This window comes from Neofelis nebulosa, chromosome 12 (genome assembly GCF_028018385.1).
Source record: "Neofelis nebulosa isolate mNeoNeb1 chromosome 12, mNeoNeb1.pri, whole genome shotgun sequence".
NCBI classification, from domain to species: Eukaryota; Metazoa; Chordata; class Mammalia; order Carnivora; family Felidae; genus Neofelis; species Neofelis nebulosa.
This window is the reverse complement of record NC_080793.1, coordinates 7,381,001-7,405,099: the sequence shown is the minus strand read 5'-3', so window position 1 is coordinate 7,405,099 and position 24,099 is coordinate 7,381,001. Positions and strand designations below refer to the sequence as shown.

The 24,099-nt window shown below is 55.0% G+C and overlaps 1 protein-coding gene across 4 annotated transcripts in view; it reads left to right on the top strand.

The window, feature by feature from the left end:
- LRRC8A (leucine rich repeat containing 8 VRAC subunit A) overlaps positions 1 to 21,005 on the top strand; it is a 31,586-nt gene extending 10,581 nt beyond the window's left edge. For 2 of the 4 annotated variants that reach the window (XM_058693865.1, XM_058693866.1), the window contains 2 exons: positions 11,131 to 13,295; positions 19,088 to 21,005. In XM_058693865.1, coding sequence (XP_058549848.1) covers positions 11,139 to 13,295; positions 19,088 to 19,363 — 2,433 coding nt within the window. In that variant the 5' untranslated portion in view covers positions 11,131 to 11,138 and the 3' untranslated portion in view covers positions 19,364 to 21,005. Of the gene's footprint in view, positions 1 to 9,886; positions 10,124 to 11,130; positions 13,296 to 19,087 lie in introns of those variants that run through there. The other 2 variants (XR_009251375.1, XR_009251374.1) reach the window with 2 other exon arrangements.
- The last annotated feature ends 3,094 nt before the right edge of the window (positions 21,006 to 24,099 follow it).

Genomic DNA, 24,099 nt, shown 5'->3' with positions numbered 1-24,099 from the left:
CCCGCTTCGGCAGCTCGCTGGGCACAGGGCAGGACCAGGCAGGGGTGGTAACGTGTTCTCTAGGATCCTCAGAGACCACAGGTGAGGAGCAGGCCAGTTGGAAGGAGGATTTGAATTTGCTGCCCCAGCAGTAGGTCCAGAGCGGCCGCCTCCAGCTGAGCCTGGCAGGTGTGAGGACCAGAGAGAGGACCTGCCAGAGGGGGTAGAAACAGAGGATGATTTTGGAAAATTTTGTATGAAATAATTTAAGCACACGGAAAAGTATAAAACCAGAACGAATATCTTTGTATCCAGGACTCAGCTTTGTCAGTCCTTAATTTTTACAGTAATTGCGTTAGCTAGATTGTCTCTGTCTCAAATTATTTCAGACATAAGCAAAGCCTCTTCCCCAAGCCCTTTTGCTTCACCTCTCTGGATGAAATTATCTTGATTGGGGGGCTCTCCATGCATGTCTTTATAGCTTTACTACACATGGATATGTTACATTATAGAAAACCTTGCATAACACATAACATTATTCTGTAGCTTGTTTTTTGGCTCAGCATTGTTTCTGAGGTCCGTTCTTGTTAGTACATGTAGGTATAGATCATTAACTCATTGCTTTAGCATTCCGTTGTACGACGGTAATGATTTATCCTTTCTCCCGTTGATGGATGGGTTGCTGCTGATTTGGGGCTGTTAGGAGCAACTCTTTAGAGAGCATTCTTGTCCGTGACTTCTCATGTGTGTAAAACAACTCCCTGAGATCTATAACTAGGAGAGAAGTCGCTGGATTGTAGGATATGTGCATCCTAACTCCTCGTCTAGGAATTCAGCATTTTTGCCAGTTGCAGGGGAATGAAGTGGCATCTGATTTGCATTCCCTGATTGGTAACGAGATTAGGAATTAATTTCATGCGTTAAATTCCATTGCATTTTGAATATATTTTTTTTTCAACGTTTTTTATTTATTTTTGGGACAGAGAGAGACAGAGCATGAATGGGGGAGGGGCAGAGAGAGAGGGAGACACAGAATCGGAAACAGGCTCCAGGCTCCGAGCCATCAGCCCAGAGCCTGACGCGGGGCTCGAACTCACGGACCGCGAGATCGTGACCTGGCTGAAGTCGGACGCTCAACCGACTGCGCCACCCAGGCGCCCCTCCATTTGCATTTTGTTCTTGTAAATTGTTCGTGTATTTTGCCGTTTTTTTTTTCTTGTGGATTGTCTCTTTCTTGTGTTTGTAAGAGTTCTGTATTTGCCCTGGATACTAATCCTTTGGTAGTTACACACATTGTAAATATCTCTTCCAAATCTGCGTGTTCTTTTTACTTGTTTTTTATTATGTTCTTTGATATGCATGTATTTTATTTTATTTAATCTTTATTTATTTTTTTTTTCAACGTTTTTTTTTTTTATTTATTTTTGGGACAGAGAGAGACAGAGCATGAACGGGGGAGGGGCAGAGAGAGAGGGAGACACAGAATCGGAAACAGGCTCCAGGCTCCGAGCCATCGGCCCAGAGCCTGACGCGGGGCTCGAACTCACGGACCGCGAGATCGTGACCTGGCTGAAGTCGGACGCTTAACCGACTGCGCCACCCAGGCGCCCCAATCTTTATTTATTTTTGAGAGAGAGAGAGAGAGAGACAGAGTGCGAGCGGGGTAGGAAAAGAGAGAGAGGGAGACACAGAAGCTCCAGGCTCTGAGCTATCAGCACAGAGCCCAATGCGGAGCTCGAACTCACGAACCGTGAGGTCGTGACCTGAACCAATGTCGGACGTTTAACCGACTGAGCCACCCAGGCACCCCTATTTAAAAAAAAAAATTTTTTTTAATGTTTATTTACTTTTGACAGAGAGAGACAGCATGAGTGGGGGAGGGGCAGAGAGAGGGAGACAGAGAATCCGAAACAGGCTCCAGGCTCCCAGCTGTCAGCACAGAGCCCGATGCGGGGCTCGAACCCACAGACTGCAAGACCATGACCTGAGCCGAAGTTGGACGCTCAACCGACTGAGCCACCCAGGTGCCCCCAGGCGCCCCTATTTGAACTTAATGTGATCACAATATCAATCTCTTCCTGTAAGGATTTGTACTCTTTGTGATAGAAATCCTTTCTCATCCTAAGTTGATCTCTTAGATCTTTCTTCTTTTTTTTAAAGTTTATTTATTTATTTTGGGGTGCCTGGGTGGTCTAGTCGGTTGAGCGTCTGACTTCAGCTCAGGTCACGATCTCACCATTCTGGAGTTCAAGCCCCGCGTCGGGCTCTGTGCTGACAGCTCAGAGCCTGGAGCCTGCTTCAGATTCTGTGTCTCCCCTCCTCTCTGTCCCTCCCATGCTCATGCTCTGTCTCTGTTTCTCAATAATAAATAAACGTAAAAAAAATTTTAAAGTTTATTTATTTTGAGAGAGAGAGAGCACAGGAGGGGCAGAGAGAGAGAGAGAGGGACAGAGAGAGAATTCCAAGCAGGCTTTGTGCTGTCAGTGCAGAGTCTGATGCACAGCTCCAACTCGCGAACCACCAGATCATGACCTGAGCTGAAACCAAGAGTTGGAGGCTTAACCAACTGGGCCACCCAGGTGCCCCTTTTTTTAAACACTTTCAACTTTTGGGGCACCTGAGTGACTCAGTTTGTTGAGGGTCTGATTCTTGATTTCGGCTTGGGTCATTATCCCAGGGTTGTGGGATCGAGCCCTGCCCATGTTGGCCTCCTTGGAGCTTTTGTCTTAGGTCTTTGGTTCATTGGAATTTATTTTCATATTAAGGAAGTAGATGAGGCTATGGTTTTTTTCATGTGAGTACCTGAGAGCCAGCTCCATTCATGGACGCCCATTCTTTCCCTCGACCTGCAAAGCTAATGCTCTTCATGTCTGTTTCCAGACATTTCAGGGTCTGTTTCTAGGCTCGCCCTTCTGTTCCTTTGATCCATCCATCTATCCCTACATCACAATACCACATTGGCTGAATTCCTATATCTTTGTGGTCAGTCTCCTCTCACCTTGTTCTTCCAAATTGTCTTAGCTATGCTTAATCCCTTGGAATTGTGATTTTATTTTTATTTTATTTTATTATTTTTTTACCCAAATTTTATTTTTATTGCTATTTTTTTAAATTGAAGTGTTGATCTTTTATTTATTTATTATTTATTTTTTTTTTTAATTTTTTTTTTTCAACGTTTTTTATTTATTTTTGGGACAGAGAGAGACAGAGCATGAACGGGGGAAGGGCAGAGAGAGAGGGAGACACAGAATCGGAAACAGGCTCCAGGCTCCGAGCCATCAGCCCAGAGCCTGACGCGGGGCTCGAACTCACGGACCGCGAGATCGTGACCTGGCTGAAGTCGGACGCTTAACCGACTGCGCCACCCAGGCGCCCCTATTTATTTTTTTAAGTATATGGAATTTATTGTCAACTTGGTTTCCATACAACACCCAGTGCTCATCCCAAAAGATGCCCTTGGAATGGTGATTTAAAAAAAATCTTTTCGGGGCGCCTGGGTGGCTCAGTCGGTTGAGCGGCCGACTTCGGCAGGTCATGATCTCGCGGTCCGTGAGTTCGAGCCCCGCGTTGGGCTCTGTGCGGACGGCTCAGAGCCTGGAGGCTGTTTTGGATTCTGTGTCTCCCTCTCTCTGACCCTCCCCCATTCATGCTCTGTCTCTCTCTGTCTCAAAAATAAATAAACGTTAAAAAAAAAAAAAATCTTTTCGGGGCTCCTGGCTGGCTCGGTCAGAAGAGCATGTGACTCTTGATCTCGGGGTCATGAGTTCGAACCCCATGTTGAGTGTAGAGATTACTGAAAAAAATAAACTTAAAAAACACACACACACACACAAAAACCAAACTTCATTACCTGACTAGCGTAATAGAAAATAGAGGTAAGTTTGGAGTGAAAAAAGATTATGAACAGCAGTCTGATGTCACTGCCAATATGGTTCAAATGTATGTGTTAAGTTTTATTTGTATACGTAAAACTCGTAACGGAAGAATTACTCCACCACAGTTTGATTACCTACTCTTTGCAGGTAGCATACTTCTGACGTTTTTCCTCTTATCAAGTCATTGGGTGTCTTCCTCTAACAAGTTTTCATTCTTTCATAGCGTTTTATCATCTGATCATTTAATGAGTCTTTAACCAGTCACCCAGTAATGGGCATCTGGGTTGTTTCCAGTTTTCCCAGGGCATAAATAACACTCTGATGAACATTCCTGTGACTGACTTTTGTCCTGCTCTTTCGCAGACAACTGCCATCCTTCCTCCTACGGCCTCCTTCCTGAGCTCCACCCAGATCGGCAGGTCTTGTCTCCACTGCTGTATTCTGGGCTCTGCATAAGGGCCCCCGGATGAGTCTGGGCTGGCCTCTGTCCTGCAGGACTCCTAGCCTCCCTGGCCCCCGGCCCCTGGGTGGCCTCTTGCCCACTGCCTCCGAAGCTTTACTTGGGTGCAGCCATTGGTCTCCCACTTCACTGGTGGATGTTAACCCCTGACTTCTAGGAGGGCACAGTCTGTAGCTCAGAGTGAGACCTCCATTCTGGAAAAGAAGTAGTCAGCCCAGAGCTCAGAGGACAGCAAGGCACATTGCCTTTTTGTCTTTTCTCAGTTCCCTGAGTTCAACCCGTTCATCTTTGTCCTCTATTCAGGATCCTTTCCAAATTCTCCATCTCCTGGGGCAAAGACCTGACCTGATCTGACCCAATTCCCCACTGCCCTCCCCAAACTGCCCTCCCAGAACTTCAAAAGAACACCTGATCCCCACATGAGAACTGATTTTCTTTTTCTTCTTCTTTTTTTTAAGGCTCTGTTTCTTTTGAACTCTACTGTTTTATCAATCACAAAGATAATGCATGCTGGTAAAAAATCAGTTTCTTTTAATTCTGTTTCTTATTCCCTCTCGGAGAGGGAGCCCCTCCCCACGGTGCAGGGACTGTGAGTCAAGGGTTTATCAGAATGAGATTATGTTTATTTATTTTTCTGGATCTTGCTTTTTTTCCAAAATGGTATTACATACACAGCTACTTCGTTCCATTGAAAAGGTCGCATCCTCGTTCCCGCCCACGCGGGCCAGGCCCCGCCCACAGCGGTCCAGACCCGCCCACTGTGGGCCAGGCCCCACCCACCGGTGTCTCTTTGCCTGGTATCTGCCAGCCCTCTGGGTGGTTTTCCTCCTTCCATTTCCTTCCTTTGTGCTCCTGTTCTGTGCACTTTTCAGCCACCCCTGACTGTCTGTTGAAGTCGGGGTTGCTCTGGGGGGCCAGGCCCATGTCTGGTTTAGCCGTATCCCACAGATGGGGGCGCACTGAGGCTCAGAGACATGAAGGCGCCTGCCAGGGTCACTCCACCACTCAGGACAGAGCCCAGACTAGCCCGGCCACCCCTCCAGCTCTAAGCTCACATCATGTAGCTTGCGGCTTGCTCTCCACCTGACCGATGGGCCATACACAGGCAGTTTGGGAAAGCTCATTTCAGTGACTTCTGATAGTCCAGAGAGCTTGGCAGGGCATCTGTGTCCCCCGCCCCACCCCCCATTTTATGGCTGGGAAAACCAACGTGCCACGAGGGAAAGGAGTCCTGGCTCCTGGACACACTGCTCCCTCCCTGCTGGCTGCAGGCAGGGGTGGCCAGGACAAGGGGGTGTTTGGTGGCATCGGCGGCTCTAGAGCCAAGCCTTGCTGGCTGACCTCAGGGTGGGCCACAGACAGTGTGAAAGGAGGTGCCCAAGGCAGGCACAGGCCTGGGATCACATGCCCCTCGGTCCCTTGACCACCTTTTACAAGACGTGGGCATATCCACGACAGAGTCTCTGCCCCCTTTGGGACAGGGAAACAGGCCATGGGGGAGACAAGCTATTCCAGACCCCTGCCCGGAGGCGATGCAAGCTGGGGAGGGGCTCAGTGCAGGGAGGGGATGAACACACTGCCTGCAGGAACTGTCCTGGGCGGAGTGCTTTCTGTAACCGGAAACGAGATCCCCACTCCCTTGAACCCGCTCCCTTTCCCTGTGGCGCCCTCCTGAGCACAGGGGTCTGCCTCCAGGTGGGATCTGCTCCACCCGGGTGGCCCCCTGGAGCTGCTGCAGGGCCGGGCTCCACTGTGGATCTGGCTCTGAAGGTGGCCTCCGTCACTTACAGCCAGTGTGAAGTTGGGCCAGTGGCTTCTCTCTCTGAGCCTCAGTTTCCCTATCTGTAAAATGGTTGTGGGGAATATCCTTCAGCCTTAAAAGGGAAAGGAATTCTGACCCGTGCTAAGACACGGATGAACTTTGAGGGCCCTGTATTAAATGGAATACGGCAGACACAAAGAGACGAATCTTGCTGCACGGCTCCGTTCACGAAGCACCTGGGATAGTCAGCTTTATAGAGACGGAAAGTAGCATGGTGGTTGCCAGGGGCTGGGGGAGGGGGCAGTGGGGAGTTGGTGTTGAATGGGGACAGAGCAGACCCATGGTGGTGGTGGTGGCTGTACGACAATGGCAGTGTATTTAATGCCACTGAATGACATACCTAAAAATGGTTAAAACAGTCAGTTCTATGTTATGTGTATATGACCACAGTGAAATTTGGAGAAAAAGAAATGGGTGTGTGGGGGGGGGCGGTGCCTGACTGGCTCAGTCGGTAGAGCATGACTCTTGATCTCAGGGTCGTGAGTTTAAGTCCCACGTTGGGTGTAGAGCTCACTTAAAAAAAGGGGAAAAAAGGGGCGCCTGGGTGGCGCAGTCGGTTAAGCGTCCGACTTCAGCCAGGTCATGATCTCGCGGTCCGTGAGTTCGAGCCCCGCGTCAGGCTCTGGGCTGGTGGCTCGGAGCCTGGAGCCTGTTTCCGATTCTGTGTCTCCCTCTCTCTCTGCCCCTCCCCCGTTCATGCTCTGTCTCTCTCTGTCCCAAAAATAAATAAAAAACGTTTAAAAAAAAAAAAAAAAAGGGGGAAAAAAATGGGTGCTGGAACTATGTGCTCATCCTGGACTTGGCCCTGAGTCTTTAGTCTGGGAACAGGAGCTGCCCCTGTGGATGTTCAGTGCTCTTGAGTCACTGACTCGTGGGGTGGGTCCCTGCACTGGAGATCCCTACCTGGGGCGGGGTGGGGTGTGAGGGGCTCTGTCTCCTTCCCAGGGGCCCTCGGGGTTGGGCAGAGCCTCCGCTTCCTCCCTGCCAGGATGTGCAGCCCTGCCCACATCCACCTGAAACTCGCTGCTGCCCTCCCTCCCCGCCATGCCTGGGCCCTGCCCTTCCCTGCATCTCACTCCTGTCCCGTCCTCTCGGGCTCTCTCTTGAGACCCGCTGATTTTATTGAGCACCTACTATGCGCCAAAGACTCCTGCCCTGAAGGAGCAAGACGAGGAGGTGCCTGAACCGCCTGCCTGCCCGCCCCACTCTGCGCTAAGCACTGCAAAAGCGTGAAATTCTGTGGTCGCTTTCCAGCAGCCCTGTGAGGTGTCTGTGCAGAACCTGAGGCCCAAAGCCAGCGAGGACCTTGCCCAAAGTCCTGCAGCGAGGTCGAGGCTGGCAGATCTCAGCTCAGCCTTCTTGGCCACTGGCTTGCCCGCCCTCAGCCTCAGCAAGAGCTGCTTGGGAGTGGGCTGCCCCTACCACCTAGCTGTTGGTTGTTGGGGGCCCCTGGGGCGGGCACCCCTCCTTCGCATCCCTGGGGACTAAAGCCTGGGGTTTGGTGCCTGCACCTCCTTTCCAGATTTCTTCCAAAACCCCAGCAGAGAGGGGCAGTGTCTTGTCCAGAGTTCCACAGTGAGCTGGTGGCAGAGGTGAGGCAGAAATAGGGTGCAGCTAGAGGGTCACCCCCACGGGACCGGGCCTGCACCGAACTCCCAGCCAGGGCCCCTGGCTCTGCACCCTGAGACTCCACGAGGCTCTTCTCATCAGGGAGGCGGCATCTGTGTCTCCCACCACTGCCCACGAGCTCCCACTGGACACAGAGGCCCCTGAGGCGTGGACACACCTTGGGCACTTTCATCGTCCCCAGAAGGCTGAGCCAAGAGCTGGATGGCAGCGAGTTCAGGATGTGCTTGAGACCAGGTGTTTGGGGTCGGGCAAGCTAAGAGCCAGACATACCGGTCTGGAATGGCCTGGGCTGTTTCCTCCCTCTGCCGGCCTCCAGTTCCCTCACCTGTAAACGGAGCTGTGCACCGTTCCCACCTCAGAAGTCAAGAAGCCACATGTGCAAAGCCCTAGGACGGCAGGGCCCAGAGGCCACTCCTCACCGTGAGACCGGGTGTCCCCACTAGGCTGGCACACCCACCTCCCTCCAAAACTGTGAGTTTGCAACCACATCCTGCCTGGTCATAAACTGCACCGCCCCCAGCGTCTGGCGTCCTGCCGTAGCCGTCTCTCTCTGGAATCTCCGGGGCAGGCTGGTGCACGCCTTCGGGAGCTCGGTCGGCCCCTCCTCCCTTCCCGTCCCCAGCCTTTGGGTGCCTGCCTGGATGTGGGCTTGGGGAACTGGCGAGGGAGGGACGAGTATCCGGGTCTCTTTCAGCTGGAGGCTGGCTGCGTGATTCAGCGAGCCCTCCCCGGGGTGCCCCCTCCCCAGGAGTGTGGGCGGTGTAAGGAGCCAGCCAGTCATTAGAGGCTCAGGCCTTCTCGCCAGGAGGGCTGACCCCTGGGCTGGAGCTGGTGGCCCAGGGAGGGTGGTTGTGTCTACTGGCCCCGTGGTGACCTGAGTTCTGGGAACCCCAGGGGGGCAGGGAAGCTGGACTCCCGGGTGTGGCCTCTTGGCATGGTCACGCTGACAGCAAGCCCGTGCAGCAGTGACGACCCAAGTGGGGAGGCGGAGGGACAGGCCTGGGTTCAGTCCCAGTTCTGCCCTGAGTCGTAGAGTGTCCGTGGCAGGTGACTTCACTTCCCTGAGCTCAGTTCCCCCGTCTGTGGAACGAGGCCAAAGACAGGCCTGCGCGTGGGCATCGAAGGGATTCCGTGGTGTGGGCTAGCCCAGTGCCTGGCACACGTCCATCTGAGTGCCCCGATTCCCTCTCAGAGTCCTGGGTTGCTTTCTTCCTGTCCTTCCCACCCATCCCGGTGCGCCCTGGAAAGACAGGATGGAACACATTTGGCGTTTGCAGGGAGGCCCGTTTTATGAATGTTTCATTACCGTGGTCATCATTAACATTACCAACAGTTAGAATGAGGGGGGCAGTCCCGTAGTCCGGGCACCCTGGTTCCTCTCCCAAGAGAAACAGACCAGTCTGTCAAAATACAAGTACTTAAACCTTGGTTTAAAGTCTAGATTCTAGGGGCACCTGGGTGGCTCAGTCAGTTGAATGCCAGACTTCGGCTCAGGTCATGATCTCATGGTGCATGAGATCGAGCCCTGCGTTGGGCTCCTTGCTGACAGTGTGGAGTCTGCTTGGGGTTCTCTCTTCCTTTCCCTTTCTTTCTGCCTCTCTCTCTCTTTCAAAATAAGTAAACTTAAAAAAAAAATCTAGTTGGGGCGCCTGGGTGGCTCAGTTGGTTAAGCGTCCCACTTCGGCTCAGGTCATGATCTCACAGTTTGGGAGTTCGAGCCCTGCGTCGGGCTCTGTGCTGACAGCTCGGAGCCTGGAGCCTGTTTCAGATTCTGTGTCTCCCTCTCTCTCTCTGACCCTCCCCCATTCATGCTCTGTCTCTCTCTGTCTCAAAAAAAAAAAAAAATTTTTTTTTAAATCTAGATTCTACATTGGAAAATAGGGAGTAAAATAAAATTCGCAATTTTATTTTAAAAAATATGCACAGAAAGGACTGGAAGGTTATTACGCATTGAAAAGTTAACAGTGGGCAGCCCTGGCGGTGTTCTTACAAGGGATTTCTTTTTTTGTGTTTATGCTTTTTTATATTTCCCCAAGCGTTCTCTGGTGAACATAGAGTACTTTTTAAAATTTCGTTACAGTCTTGCAGACCAGTAGTTGTAAGGGCAGTGTATCTTGGCAGGGTGATTGCAGACAGTCCAAGCACAGGATTCCTTTCGCACCTTCATTTTGTTGCACTCCTCCTGTATGTCACTGGCTGGATTTCCTGAATGTGGCTTCTTACGCAGTATTCCCCAAACTTGGCCAATCGTTAGTGTCACCAAAGTCAAGTGTAAGCTCTACCTGAGACCTGCCGAATTGAACTCTCCAGGGAGATAATATGCTGCTATTTTTAATTTCCTTATACACACACATGTAGATGCACACGGCCAGAGATATAATAATAATAATAATAATAATAATAATAATAATAATAATTGTGATATCATCCAGCATGCGGCGGCGATCGGTCTTGTTTTCTTGTCTTCTCTCTGCTTGGCCGCACCCCCTACTCTGTGTGTGTGTGTGTGTGTGTGTGTGTGTGTGTGTGTGTAAGAAAGACTCCCTTCAGGATCCAGTAGGGACATAATTACATGCATCCTCATAGAATTTTTTTGAATTTCCCTATTTGTCTTACAAAAGTGAGTTCATGGGCACCTGGGTGGCTCAGTCGGTGAAGCGTCCGACCCTTGGTTTCAGCTCAGGTCATGGTCTCATTGTGAGTTCGAGCCCTTCACTGGGCTCTGTGCTGACAATGCAGAGCCTGCTTGGGATTCTCTCTCTCTCTCTCTCTCTCTCTCTCTCTCTCTCTCTCTCTGTCTCTCCCTCTCTCTCCGGCCCTCCCCTGCTCACACTGTCTCTGTCTCTCTCAAAAATAGATAAATAAACTTAAAAGAAAAAAGTGAGTTCACATCAAGCCCCCTCTTCTACATTGGGATTTCTCACACTTGGAGGAAACCTCTTCGGGTCACTGGGGCAGCAGCATCACGGCCCTGGTTCCAAGTGAACTGGGAGTTTTCAGCAAGCCCCTCTGGTCAGTCTGATCGTTAATAGGATGCAGCCCGGGGACAGGAATTCCCAAATGGTCCTGCTGGAATGCAGGGCGAGGCCACCTTAGCCATCTGTCGGCGTGGGTCCCGACCTCAGTTCTTGGTCTTCACGTCTGCTAAGTCCGGAGGCCACCTGCCTTCCCCTGTGCTGGTGTCCCGGCCGCCTGGTGGCCACATAGTTCTGGACAGAGGCTGATCGGTGGGCCACCCTGTGCGTGGCAAGGCTGTGACTCCCAGCCCGACTCAAGGTGGAATGTTGGACGATGGGTGTGCTGTCTCCTGGGTCCCAGACAGCCAGGCCGCCCTGTGGTAACCCCCTCCTGTGGGTCCCTTTCAGGTTGCACCATGATTCCAGTGACAGAGCTCCGCTACTTTGCGGACACGCAGCCAGCCTACCGGATCCTGAAGCCATGGTGGGACGTGTTCACCGACTACATCTCCATTGTCATGCTGATGATCGCGGTCTTTGGGGGGACACTGCAGGTCACCCAGGACAAGATGATCTGCCTGCCTTGTAAGTGGGTCACCAAGGACTCCTGCAACGACTCATTCCGGGGCTGGGCAGCCCCTGGCCCAGAGCCCACCTACCCCAACTCCACGGTCCTGCCGACCCCCGGCGCAGGCCCCACGGGCATCAAGTACGACCTGGACCGGCACCAGTACAACTACGTGGACGCCGTGTGCTACGAGAACCGCCTGCACTGGTTCGCCAAGTACTTCCCCTACCTGGTGCTCCTGCACACGCTCATCTTCCTGGCCTGCAGCAACTTCTGGTTCAAGTTTCCGCGCACGAGCTCGAAGCTGGAGCACTTCGTGTCTATCCTGCTCAAGTGCTTCGACTCGCCTTGGACCACACGCGCCCTGTCCGAGACGGTGGTGGAAGAGAGCGACCCCAAGCCGGCCTTCAGCAAGATGAACGGCTCCATGGACAAGAAGTCGTCGACGGTCAGCGAAGACGTGGAGGCCACCGTGCCCATGCTGCAGCGGACCAAGTCCCGGATCGAGCAGGGCATCGTGGACCGCTCGGAGACGGGCGTGCTGGACAAGAAGGAGGGCGAGCAGGCCAAGGCGCTGTTCGAGAAGGTGAAGAAGTTCCGCACCCACGTGGAGGAGGGGGACATCGTGTACCGCCTCTACATGCGGCAGACCATCATCAAGGTGGTCAAGTTCATCCTCATCATCTGCTACACCGTCTACTACGTGCACAACATCAAGTTCGACGTGGACTGCACCGTGGACATCGAGAGCCTGACGGGCTACCGCACCTACCGCTGTGCCCACCCGCTGGCCACGCTCTTCAAGATCCTGGCGTCCTTCTACATCAGCCTGGTCATCTTCTACGGCCTCATCTGCATGTACACGCTGTGGTGGATGCTGCGGCGCTCCCTCAAGAAGTACTCGTTCGAGTCCATCCGCGAGGAGAGCAGCTACAGCGACATCCCCGACGTCAAGAACGACTTCGCCTTCATGCTCCACCTCATCGACCAGTACGACCCGCTCTACTCGAAGCGCTTCGCCGTCTTCCTGTCGGAGGTGAGCGAGAACAAGCTGCGGCAGCTGAACCTCAACAACGAGTGGACGCTGGACAAGCTGCGGCAGCGGCTCACCAAGAACGCGCAGGACAAGCTGGAGCTGCACCTGTTCATGCTCAGCGGCATCCCCGACACCGTGTTCGACCTGGTGGAGCTGGAGGTGCTGAAGCTGGAGCTGATCCCGGACGTGACCATCCCGCCCAGCATCGCCCAGCTCACGGGCCTCAAGGAGCTGTGGCTGTACCACACGGCGGCCAAGATCGAGGCGCCCGCCCTGGCCTTCCTGCGCGAGAACCTGCGGGCCCTGCACATCAAGTTCACGGACATCAAGGAGATCCCGCTGTGGATCTACAGCCTGAAGACCCTGGAGGAGCTGCACCTGACGGGCAACCTGAGCGCGGAGAACAACCGCTACATCGTCATCGACGGGCTGCGCGAGCTCAAGCGTCTCAAGGTGCTGCGGCTCAAGAGCAACCTGACCAAGCTGCCCCAGGTGGTCACCGACGTGGGCGTGCACCTGCAGAAGCTGTCCATCAACAACGAGGGCACCAAGCTCATCGTCCTCAACAGCCTCAAGAAGATGGTGAACCTGACCGAGCTGGAGCTGATCCGCTGCGACCTGGAGCGGATCCCACACTCCATCTTCAGCCTCCACAACCTGCAGGAGATCGACCTCAAGGACAACAACCTCAAGACCATCGAGGAGATCATCAGCTTCCAGCACCTGCACCGCCTCACCTGCCTTAAGCTGTGGTACAACCACATCGCCTACATCCCCATCCAGATCGGCAACCTCACCAACCTCGAGCGCCTCTATCTGAACCGCAACAAGATCGAGAAGATCCCCACCCAGCTCTTCTACTGCCGCAAGCTGCGCTACCTGGACCTCAGCCACAACAACCTGACCTTCCTCCCCGCCGATATCGGCCTCCTGCAGAACCTCCAGAACTTGGCGGTCACGGCCAACCGGGTGAGTGGCTTGGCCGTGGCTCCGTGGGGGGCCCGGCGGAGGCCTTTGGCGGAGGAGGGGGAGGTGTTCAGGAGGCTCGGTGTCTCGGGGTGGTCGGGATGGCCTGAGGCTCCTGGGTTGGCGGTCCTCCCCCGCCCCCGTGGTTCCCAGAAGCACCCGGGAGGAGCTTGTTGGGAATACAGATTCCCAGGCCCCGGGCCAGTCCTGCCGACCTGGGCTTGGGAGCCTGTCTTTGCCATAGGATGCTGCAGAGTCCTTCTGTCGGGAGGGCTGGTGTGGTAAGGGGGTGGGGGTGGGGGGGTGCCTGTCCCTGAAGGGACCCGGGGCACGTTCCTTATAGGCAGGGGTGTGCTGGGGCAGGAGGTCCGAGGGCTGGGTTGTGGGAGGCAGGACCCAGCCTGGAGCTGGCTCTAGATCGCATTTGGAGTCGAGGGGCCAATCTGGATCCACTGGAAACAGAAACCGTGGGTGGCTGGTGCTCACCGAGGCGAAACCGGGTGGTTTCTGCAACTCTTTGCACTGCTCACACCCTTCCCCCTCTGTGTTTTGGGGTGGTAGAGGGCACAGTCGGGCTTGTCGCCACCTGCCTTTTTGGAGAGGAAGTTGTACAAACCATTTCAGGCCAGCAGTGTGGGAGGCGATGCCCTGGAGGGCTACAAATCGTTGGTAGCCCTGTGTGCTAGCCCCTCGCCTGCCCAGGGAAGCCCCCCACCCAAGGGCCCCTTCTCAGAGGCAGGCGGGTGGAGTTGAGGGCAGGGTGCTCCTGTGGCCCTGCGGTCAGGTCTCTGTAGTGCAAGCAAAGCCACAGCCTCTGGAAGGACCTCCCCCGGCCCGCCCCTCCTGCGCACCTGCAGGAGGGGTGACACATTCCTGGTCTCCGCTTTCAGGGTGGAGACTGGCAGTGAGGCAGGTGGCGGTGGGAGCCCCAGGCCAGGAGTGCAGACTCTGGAGACCTGGTTCGGACACCATCCCTGCGCCGCCCTGCGGCCAGGGGCACAAAGCGGCCCACCCTTTGCAGGGCACGAAGCTCCCAGCAGGAGCTCTCTCATTTCAGGCAGTCCCTGAAATGCTCCTGCCCCAGGAAAGGACACACCTTCTCCAGTGTCACTCAGATTGAAGGGTCTGGGTCCCCCTCTCCTCCGTCCTAAGCCTCTCTCAGTACAAACCAACCTGACGCTTCCGTAGATCAGGGATGGTGACAAGTCCTGTCTTCCTCCCCCAAATCATGACTGAGCGTACAAGGGCGAAGGTCATGTCCCAGGTTGCCTCACTGGAGAATCTGCCCCCATGGCCTGGGACAGGCCACTGATCAGGAAAATTGGACCTCTGGGCAGAAGCCTCATTTGGGCAACACCAGACAGACCCCAACACTTCCTTTAATACGTGGAGGGGGACCAAGCGGCTCCCCCAGAGCACAGTGTGGGGCCAGATTGCCCCTGGAATTGGGTCCACTAAGGCATCTCACAACCCTTTGTCTGGGGGGTGGCGTGGGGCAGCTTGCTGGGCCCTCCTTCCTGATGGAGGGTGCAGCAGACGTCCAGCCTGGCTCGAAGTTCCATCCGCTAACCCCCGCTGCTCACCCCTAACAGGCCTATTAGGTCGTGCCTGTTGGCTGAGGTCACCCCTCAGGAAAGGAGCTGGCGACAGGCAGACAGGCACGCTGTTGCTGTCCCGAGGAAGGAGACCCTCTGCAGCCCTATTTAGCACACTGTTTAATCACATCCTGTCTCCGCCCCTGGAATGCCAGAGGCCTCTGTAAAAAAATTCACTTGGGCAGGATCCTTGTCAGGCCCATCCTTTCAAGCTGGAGCCCCTTTCCTCCTCCTTTGTGAGCATCCCCCCGCCCCTGGGGCTGCAGGTGGACAGGGAGGGGTGGGTGTGACCTGGCTCAGGCCCTTAGCTGCTCTTTTCCCAGGTTTAAACTCATGTGAATAGACACGGAAAACTGGTGTTCATCTGTCCACAAATCCATTTATTCATTCTTTCATTGATTTGGTAAATGCTTTTCAAGCACTCCTAGCATGGGACAAGGTGCTGGGGACACAGGGACGAACAAGGCCCACTGGCTGCCCATCTGGAGCCTCCTGGGCGCACACGGGAGCGGCCTCAACCCAGATTTAGGTCAGGAGGGCCTCATGGAGGAAGGGACATCTCACCTGGCCCTGAGGACGAGGAGGAGTCCGCCAGATGAAGAGGAAAGGGGAGAGTCCAGTAGGTTCTGTCCATGGGGGAGGAGCAGCCTGAGGCCAGGATTGGTAGGAGAGTCCTGTTCTTCTTCCTTGTCTCCATCAGATCGTCCCTGTGCCCCTTGTCTGGTGACGTGGGTCTTGGCACACAGGAAATGTTTACCAGATACTGGTTGATTGAGTGCATGAAGGAACGACCTAACTTACAACTGGGAGAGACTGATCTTGCTGCAGTGTGAGGCTGTGGGTTTGAGGGACAAGATGAGCGAGGTCAAGAGCTAGCAGAAAACCCAGGTGCAGCCACCGGCAGGGGACGGGGGGTGACAGAGGCTGCTGCGGGTGGAGAGACATTGGCGGCAGAATCCGCAGGATGGGGCTGGATCGGATGCGGGACAAGGGGAGAGCTCCGAGTGACTCTGGGTTTCTCACTTGGCTGCCTGGGAAGATGGGCCATTGAAACAGGATGTAGAGGGAGTCACTGGTTTTCAGAGAGGAGAGCGTATGTCCCATGTTGAGGGTCTGGCGCCCCTGGGACATCCAAGGGATGTTCATGTTGAGTCAGCCTGAAGCCCAGGGAATCCGCCCTGTGCCCACCCAGGCTCCTGCGTGAAGACGGGTCCTTGTCGAGATCACTGGGGAGAAGATGGAGGGAGAGAGGAGTCTGGCTCAAGCCTTTGGGGTGGAAGCGAAAGAGACCAGGCAGGAGAGTGTGGGCTTACGGCACGCGGGACAGTGGGGTGAAAGAATGGGTTCAGGTCCAACGGATTAGGAGGGACTGTTGGTGACTCTGGCCGGATAGTTTCAGGGGTGGACAGGGGCAGAAGCTGGATCACAGTGAAGCAAGAGACAGTGTTTGTCCAGATGGTTTGCTGGGAGGGGTGGAGGGCCATGGAGCAACCCCAGAGGCTTCTGGGAGGGGCTTTTTTTCAAAGACTGGCGGGACTTGAGGGCACCTCAGTGCTGATAGTGGAGCCACTGAGGTCCCCGGGCCATAGGAGAGGGCAGGATCGGGGTGATGGGAAAGGACCTCGACCCTTCAGCAGCTGAGTGACACCTCGGGAAGAAGGACAGGCCCAAAGGACAGGGGTGGCTGTTGGCGGGGCGCCAAGCCACTGGAGGGACCTTCCCTTTTTTCTGTGGGACGTGGAGAGAGCTCACTGGATGGGGCAGGGGTGCTCTGGGGACGTGGGGAGGCAGTTCTGCACGTGAACCCCAGCTGTGCCACTCACTGGGCCAGGCCTCTCACACTTCCCTGACCGTTGAGTCGTCAGAAGAGGCCACTGTGGTGGAGAGCGGGCTCTCTGGGGGGCTCAGGCCCCCCCCCCCCCCAGTCCTGCCAGAGCCCGCTTCCCATCATCCCTCTGACCGTCATGTCCCTCAGTGTCAGTCCTGCTCACCTGGAAGCCACCTTGGCCCCATCCCTGACCGCTGGGCACAACGGGGGCTGGTTTGGGAGGCCTGGGGCAGGAGTCTCTTTTAAAACATCCTCAGACACAGAACATTGAAGGCGACATGCGTTTCCAGTCCTACCCTTTCATTATACAGAGGGGGAAACTGACGCACAGGGAGGGAAAGGGACTTGCCCAGGGCTACACTGGCAGGGAGCGCCGTATTTGGCACAATGGGAGCACAGCACAGGCTCCAGTCAGAGGAAGCCAGGCTTACTCACATCCTCTCTCGACCTTTCTGGCTGTGTAGTCTCGGACACGTTGCATTTCGCCTCTCCAGGCCTCAGCAGGACAATGGGGATGGGGACAGAGCAGCCTCAGAGAGGTTACTGAACAGTCTTTCCGTCGTCCTCACGCGGGATCGAGTGGGGTGCCTCCTGCCCCTCGTACCTGAAGGAGGTTGTTTTGGCAAAAACAGGTTCAGTAAGAACCGTGTTTAGGGGCGCCTGGGTGGCGCAGTCGGTTAAGCGTCCGACTTCAGCCAGGTCACGATCTCGCGGTCCGTGAGTTCGAGCCCCGCGTCGGGCTCTGGGCTGATGGCTCGGAGCCTGGAGCCTGTTTCCGATTCTGTGTCTCCCTCTCTCTCTGCCCCTCTCCCGTTCATGCTCTGTCTCTCTCTGTCCCAAAAATAAATAAAAAACGTTGAAAAAAAAAATTAAAAAAAAAAAAAAAAAAGAACCGTGTTTATAGCTGATTCCTCACAGAAGGGCAGTGAGGAAGGTGGCATTTGTGCGGCCTTTCCTATGCACCTAGAGACACAGCAGGTCCCCATGTGGGCTCCACTGTTTGTTCCTTGCTCCACCGATGGTGTGGACGGATAGCAGAGGGTCATGGGTTTGAGCCCCACATCAGGCTCCCCGCTGTCAATGTGGAGCCTGATTTGGATCCTCTGTCCTCCGCCCTCTGCCGCTCCCCTGCTTGGGCCCTCGCTCGCTCTCTCTCTCTCTCTCTCTCTCTCAAAAACAAATAAACATTAAAAAAAAAAAAGTATCAGTGCTCTGATCGAGCCTGGTGTGTAGAAAGTTGCATGTGGGCATTGCCCATTATTCAGATTTTGCAAAATAGGAGGGGAATGGCCAATACTGGGCTCCCGGCACTCATGGTCAGGGTGTGACTTGAGGAGGGGACTGAGGCCCAGGACAGGGAAGTGACACAGCTGGGGTCCCCACCTGTACTGGCACACTGTCTCCAGTTCTCAGCAACAGTTCAGGGCGTACAATTTTCTCGGCATGCTTCTCCCTTTCCTAAATGGTCCTTTTTTTTTTTTTTAAACGTTTCTTTATTATTTTTTTTATTTTTTATTAAAAAAAAGTTTTTTTTAACGTTTATGTATTTTTGAGACAAAGAGAGACAGAGCATGAACAGGGGAGGGGCAGAGAGAGAGGGAGACACAGAATCTGAAACAGGCTCCAGGCTCCGAGCCGTCAGCACAGAGCCCGACGCGGGGCTCGAACTCACGGACCGCGAGATCGTGACCTGAGCCGAAGTCGGACGCTCAACTGACCAAGCCACCCAGGCACCCCAACGTTTCTTTATTTTTGAGAGGGAGATAGCTGAGCAGGGGAGGGGCAGAGAGACACAGAGAGGGAGACACAGAATCCGAGGCAGGCTCCAGGCTCCGAGCTGTCAGCACAGAGCCCGACGCGGGGCTCGAACCCACAAACGGTGAGATCATGACCTGAGCTGAAGTCGGACGCTTAACCGACTGAGTCACCCAGGCGCCCCTCATAAATTGTTCTTAAATCAGGCAAGACCCACAGGTGAGGCCTGGACGGTGGAGGGAGTGGGGAGCGGTTAGTGGAGTAGCTGGCCTGGCCGCTGTGATGTGCGGGGGGACCAGGTGCTGGGAGACAGCGGGGACCCAGGTGGCCCCCATCCTGCCCTCCCAGAGCCCACGGTCCAGGAGTGACCGGTGGCCAAGCAGCTTCCCCACGGAGGGATCGGTGCTCCTGGGGGCCGTGGGGGCCATAGGTTCCCTGGGAGGCCGGGGAAGGCTTCCCAGAAGAGGTGAGTACAGAATGATTCTTCAAGTACAGGTGGGAGTCAGCTGGGCTTCGGGCCGGACGGTACTGGTGCCGGGGGAGCGGGGAGAAGCCTCGGCCAAGGCCCCGGGTCTGTGCTGTGCCCCTCACTCGGGCCCTCTGCTCCTCCCCTGCAGATCGAGGCACTGCCCCCGGAACTCTTCCAGTGCCGGAAGCTGCGGGCGCTGCACCTGGGCAACAACGTTCTGCAGTCACTGCCCTCCAGGGTGGGCGAGCTGACCAACCTGACCCAGATCGAGCTGCGGGGCAACCGGCTGGAGTGCCTGCCTGTGGAGCTGGGCGAGTGCCCGCTGCTCAAGCGCAGCGGCCTGGTGGTGGAGGAGGACCTGTTCAACACGTTGCCGCCCGAGGTGAAGGAGCGGCTGTGGAGGGCTGACAAGGAGCAGGCCTGAGCGCTGGCGGACGGCTGAGCACGGGGCCACCGAGGAGCCCTGGGACCCAGGGACCCAGGCACCCAGGGACAACCAGCCAGGTCTCAGCCAGGCCAGGAGCCCGGGGCTGGACGTCGGCTGGGCTGCAGCAACAGGACAGTACCTGAGGGGCTGGCCCCTTTTCTCCTTCGAGACTCATGCCCCCCAGGGCGGGCGCTTTGTCGGGGAGATCAGAGACCTAAGTCGTAGAGTGCAGTATTTGGACAATCAGGGCCTCTTCCCTGGAGGCCATCTCTGCCGCCAGAGGCCCAGGGACACCTACTTAGCTCTTGGTATTTATTTTTCGCCACTTCCCACCCCTCCCTCCGGATAACTTCTACATTCCCAAGAAAGTCCAGCTCAGATGGGGGAGGTGTTGAAGGAAGGGTGGGCCATGTCCCTTTTTCGTTTTTTTGGTGATGCCACCGGCGGTACCCACCCAGACTTGAGCAGAGTTGTCCAGGGAGAACCAGCCGTGGATAGTCGCCGCCCCCCCACCCCCTTTGGTGCGGGGGCCGGGCTCTGGCGGTATGGCCCAGGGGGATGGTAGGCCGCAGGGTAGAAAGGCCAGGCCTGGGGCTTGCCTCATCAGTTTTAGATTTTTTTTTTTTTTTTTTTTTTTAAGTAAAAAAAAAAAAAAAGAAAAGAAAAAAAAATTTTTTTTTTAAAGCTTTGAAAATTGATGGTTTGGGTATTAAAAAGAAAAAAACTAAAAAAAAAAAAAAAAAAAAGACAATGAAGGCCAGTGAGTTGGGGTCTCAGGGCGGGATGGCAGCTTCAGAGCAGAGCAGCAAGACCCTGAATTGTATTTCCTCCCCCGCCGGGTGCAGGCTGCCGAATGTCTTCCGAGTCTGGTGTGACCTCGGTCCAAGAGTTCTGTTTGTTCCTCTCCTCTCCCAGGACGGGGAATTTTGTTTTGTTTTGTTTTGTTTTTTGGTGTCTTGTTTTCTTTCTCCTCCATGTGTCTTGGCAGGCACTCATTTCTGTGGCTGTTGGCCAGAGGGAATGTTCTAGAGCTGCCAAGAAAGGAGGAGACTCGGGTTGGCTAATCCCCGGATGAACGGTGCTCCATCGTCCCGTCCCTCGTCTCAGTGTTAAAGAGCCAGGAGGAGCTACCTCGCCCGGACTCTGCATTCCCACCTCACGTGTCACGACTTTGCCCAGTGCCACCACTAGCCTCAGCTGCTGACATCAGCCCTGTCACCACCTGGTCCTAAAGAAGAGACACTCGGAGGCGGGGTCGTGGGTAGGGAGGTCGCTGCTGGGAGGGTGGGCTCCCCAGGTCTTAGTTCCAGTTTCTGTCCCGGGCGCCTGGCACACACAGCCCCCTCAGCACCTGGTTGCTGGAAGCCACCTCACTTTAGATCAGTCACTGGGGTCCCCGCGTTAGAAGGGTCCCCCCCCTTAGATCAATCACTTGGACACTAAGGCACGTTTTAGCGTCTCTTGTCTTTAATGATTACGTCCATTTGTCTGTCCATGTGTGTTTCCTGCGTCATATCGGCGGATGTAATCCTCAGAAATAATGCACACTAGCCTTTGACGACCATGAAGCAATCCGTTACATGAGGGTCTGAACTTGTAGACTCGGTTCAAATATCAAATAAATCTATAACAGAAGGTAGCCTTTGGAGGTCTCTGTGTCGTTGTGGGGGGGGGATGGGGAGGCTTCCCTCAGCTCTCTGAGTCCCGCTGGGCCCTGTGGACTAGTTTGTGGAACAGCCACCGATGGGCACCTAGAAGGTGGTTCACCGCCCCTCTCCCTGCCGGGGGAGACCGCAAGCCCCGTGGAGGCAGCCTCTGTTGCGTGTCTGGCGTGGCCCAGGCCGGGGATCCCACGGCCACCCAGTCGCCTGTGGTTTGGACCTTCGTGAGCTTTGGTGGGGGAAGGCGTGGGGGCACTGGAATACTCTCCATCCTTGTCCCAGCTCTGTTACTCCCTGCACAAAGCCGGGCCGATCCCTTCCCTCCCAGGGCCTCCATACCCCCATCTATGCAATGGGCATTTCCACTCTGTGCTCTCACAGGGACGCTTGTAATTCCTAACAGCCATTCCCCTGGGCTCCTCAGAGGTGGGGCGGCCGGTCACTGCAGAGAACCTGACCGGCTCCTGGCCCCTTGGGAGCCTGCTGAAGGGGCAGGGGTCAAGGGCAGAGCTGCCTTCAAATCGTAGCTCTGCCATTTATCTGACGTGGGGCCACAGAGTCCTCGTTTGTAAAATCAGACTAGCGTTGGCAACCTTGCAGGACTGTTCTGAGGCTTACTGGTGACAATTATGTGGTAGGTGGAGTTTTGAACAGAGGGCCTGGCTTTTAGTGCCCAATAACTGACACTGTCCACCTGGACCAGTGAGGCTTGCGCTGGGCCGACCTGGGGACCCAGGGGCAGGGGGCTTTTGGTGAAGAAGAAAGGCCATTGGATCTTAGCAATGAGGCCTTAGCTGCTGCTTGGTGAGCTGTGATCCCTTCGGAGACCCTCCTGTATTGCCACGGTGGAGGCGTTTTCCCCTCCTGTCTGGTCTGGCACCTCCCAACCCCCGCTCCCCCATCCAGCCTTGGGGCCCCCCAGCGACCCCAGAAAGAGGAGTGTTGCATCTGGAGCTGGTTAGCTTTTGGGAAAAACCACAATGCAAACCCACTTCCCAAAGCCTGAGCAGAATGAATGAACAAATCTTGGGAGGTCCATCCCTTCCCTCTCCCCTCCCCCCCATCCTCCTGGGCTCTAGGCTCCAAACCTCAGTGGTAATCTTTCCTCTGATTACAACAGCAGTTTGGAAAACTGGGGGAGGTTCAACAATAAAATAAAAATATCCTCACATTCCACCCAGAACAGCCCCTGCTAACTTCTGCTCAACAGCTGGTAGGTACTTAGTAAATGCCAGGCCCTGTGCCAAGCTCTTCATCAGAGGTAAAGCGCCGAGCTTCCTCCTTACGAGAGGTATTTATGTTATCCCCAAATTAAGGATGGGGAACGCAGGGCCCAGGCCTGGACTGAGACCCGGTCTGCCTCCCTGAGCTCCACTACAAGCCCTTGGTGGGGGTTCCCAGGGAAGCTGTTAGCCCAGCAGGATCGGACCCTTACCATGCTCTTGGCACATGGTCGGTGTCTGTATTTTCGGGCCACCGCAACACATGGGGCCAGGACAGTGGGGAATGCGCCCTGCCTCAAGTGAGCTCTGTCTCACCTGTATCTCCTGCATGGTTCTGTCTTGAGCCTGCCCTGCTCCCCCAGCCTAGCTCCTCAGAACCTCTTCTCCATTCTCAGGAGCCTGGCCACCCTCTCCTGGCCCTCAGGAATCGACACCAAGCAGCTATTCTCGATGCCGTGGCCCAGAAAACATGACTTGGGCCCAAGGCTCCCAAAGGCTGAGCTCATGTCCCCATGCTCACTGCCAAGACAGTCTGTCCCTTTACCATTCAGGAAAACGTCATTTCAGGGAAGTCCAGCGGCCAGTTTTCAGAAGCTGCAGCCAGAATGGCCCCATTAGCTGCTGAGCAGGTCTGGTGGGTGCTGTTCTGATGGCTGGTTTCCACAATGCCAGCCAGACTTGAGACGCCAAACATCTTCGGCCTGGGGGGTGGGGAAGAGGAACCTAGAGCTTTTCCCTTCCTCATTCTGAAGACACAGCCCCCCACTCCATAGCCCCCTCCCCCCCTTTTCTTTTTCTGAGAATGATTTATTTAGGGGCGCCTGGGCGGCTCAGTCGTTTAAGCATCCCACTTTGGCTCAGGTCATGATCTTCAGGTTCGTGAGTTTGAGCCCCGTGTTGGGCTCTGTGCTGACAGCTCAGAGCCTGGAGCCTGCTTCGGATTCTTTGTCTCCTCTCTGCCCCTTCCCGGCTCATGCTCTGTCTCTCAAAAATGAATAAACGTTAAAAAAAAAATGTTTATTTAAGTGATCTCTGCACCCAGTGTGGGGCTTGAACTCACACCCCAGAGATCAAGAGTCCAGAGATGGAGAGTTGCAAGCTCTCTGAACTGAGCCAGCCAGGAGCCCCTAGCCCCTTCTTCTAAGATTGCCTTTTATCTGCTATCCTCCTCTGAGCCATAGGCTGACCCCTACCCCCTCCTTTAATCCTCCCAAGACTGGGAGAATTTCAGAGCATCAGAGCCAGGAGGGGCCCAGATAATTCTCTGAGGACCTTTTCCACCTTTGGAAAGTAAAGCCACTTGGCCCAATCTGACCAGTCTGACGTGCAGATCCCCCAGGCCCACCCTGCACCCCCACCCCACCCCATATTGATGCTGGTAGCCTGAGGACTTTCTAATCCTTACGTGAAGTCTAGAGAGGGGTTGACATTCATCAGAGGTCACAGTGAGTGGTGGTGCCTGGTCTGCGACTCAGGGGTCCTCCTGCCTACCCAGCTTCTTTCTTTGCCCTGACACTCCTGGAATACAATTTCTAGGCACCTGGTAAGCAGTCACAGTAGGGTGGTTTCTGGAAAGAACCTGGGAGGGAGCTGTTAAAAACCATGAAGGAGATTGAAAAGGGCTAATCCTGGATTAACTGGGAGGATGGACCCAGGGTATTGAGCTGGGTCAGAGGCAAGGGCCCCAACCAGGCACAGAAGTCGGGGGGGGGGGGGGGGGGGGGGGGGGGGGGTCCAGGCAGGCCTGTGTGTACTTGGGGGAGGAGAGCTGGGATTAGGTTTCCTTTAGGTAGGCAAGAGTTAAATCCTCCGAGGCCTCCCAGGGCTCCAGCTACTGTCCCCGCCCCCT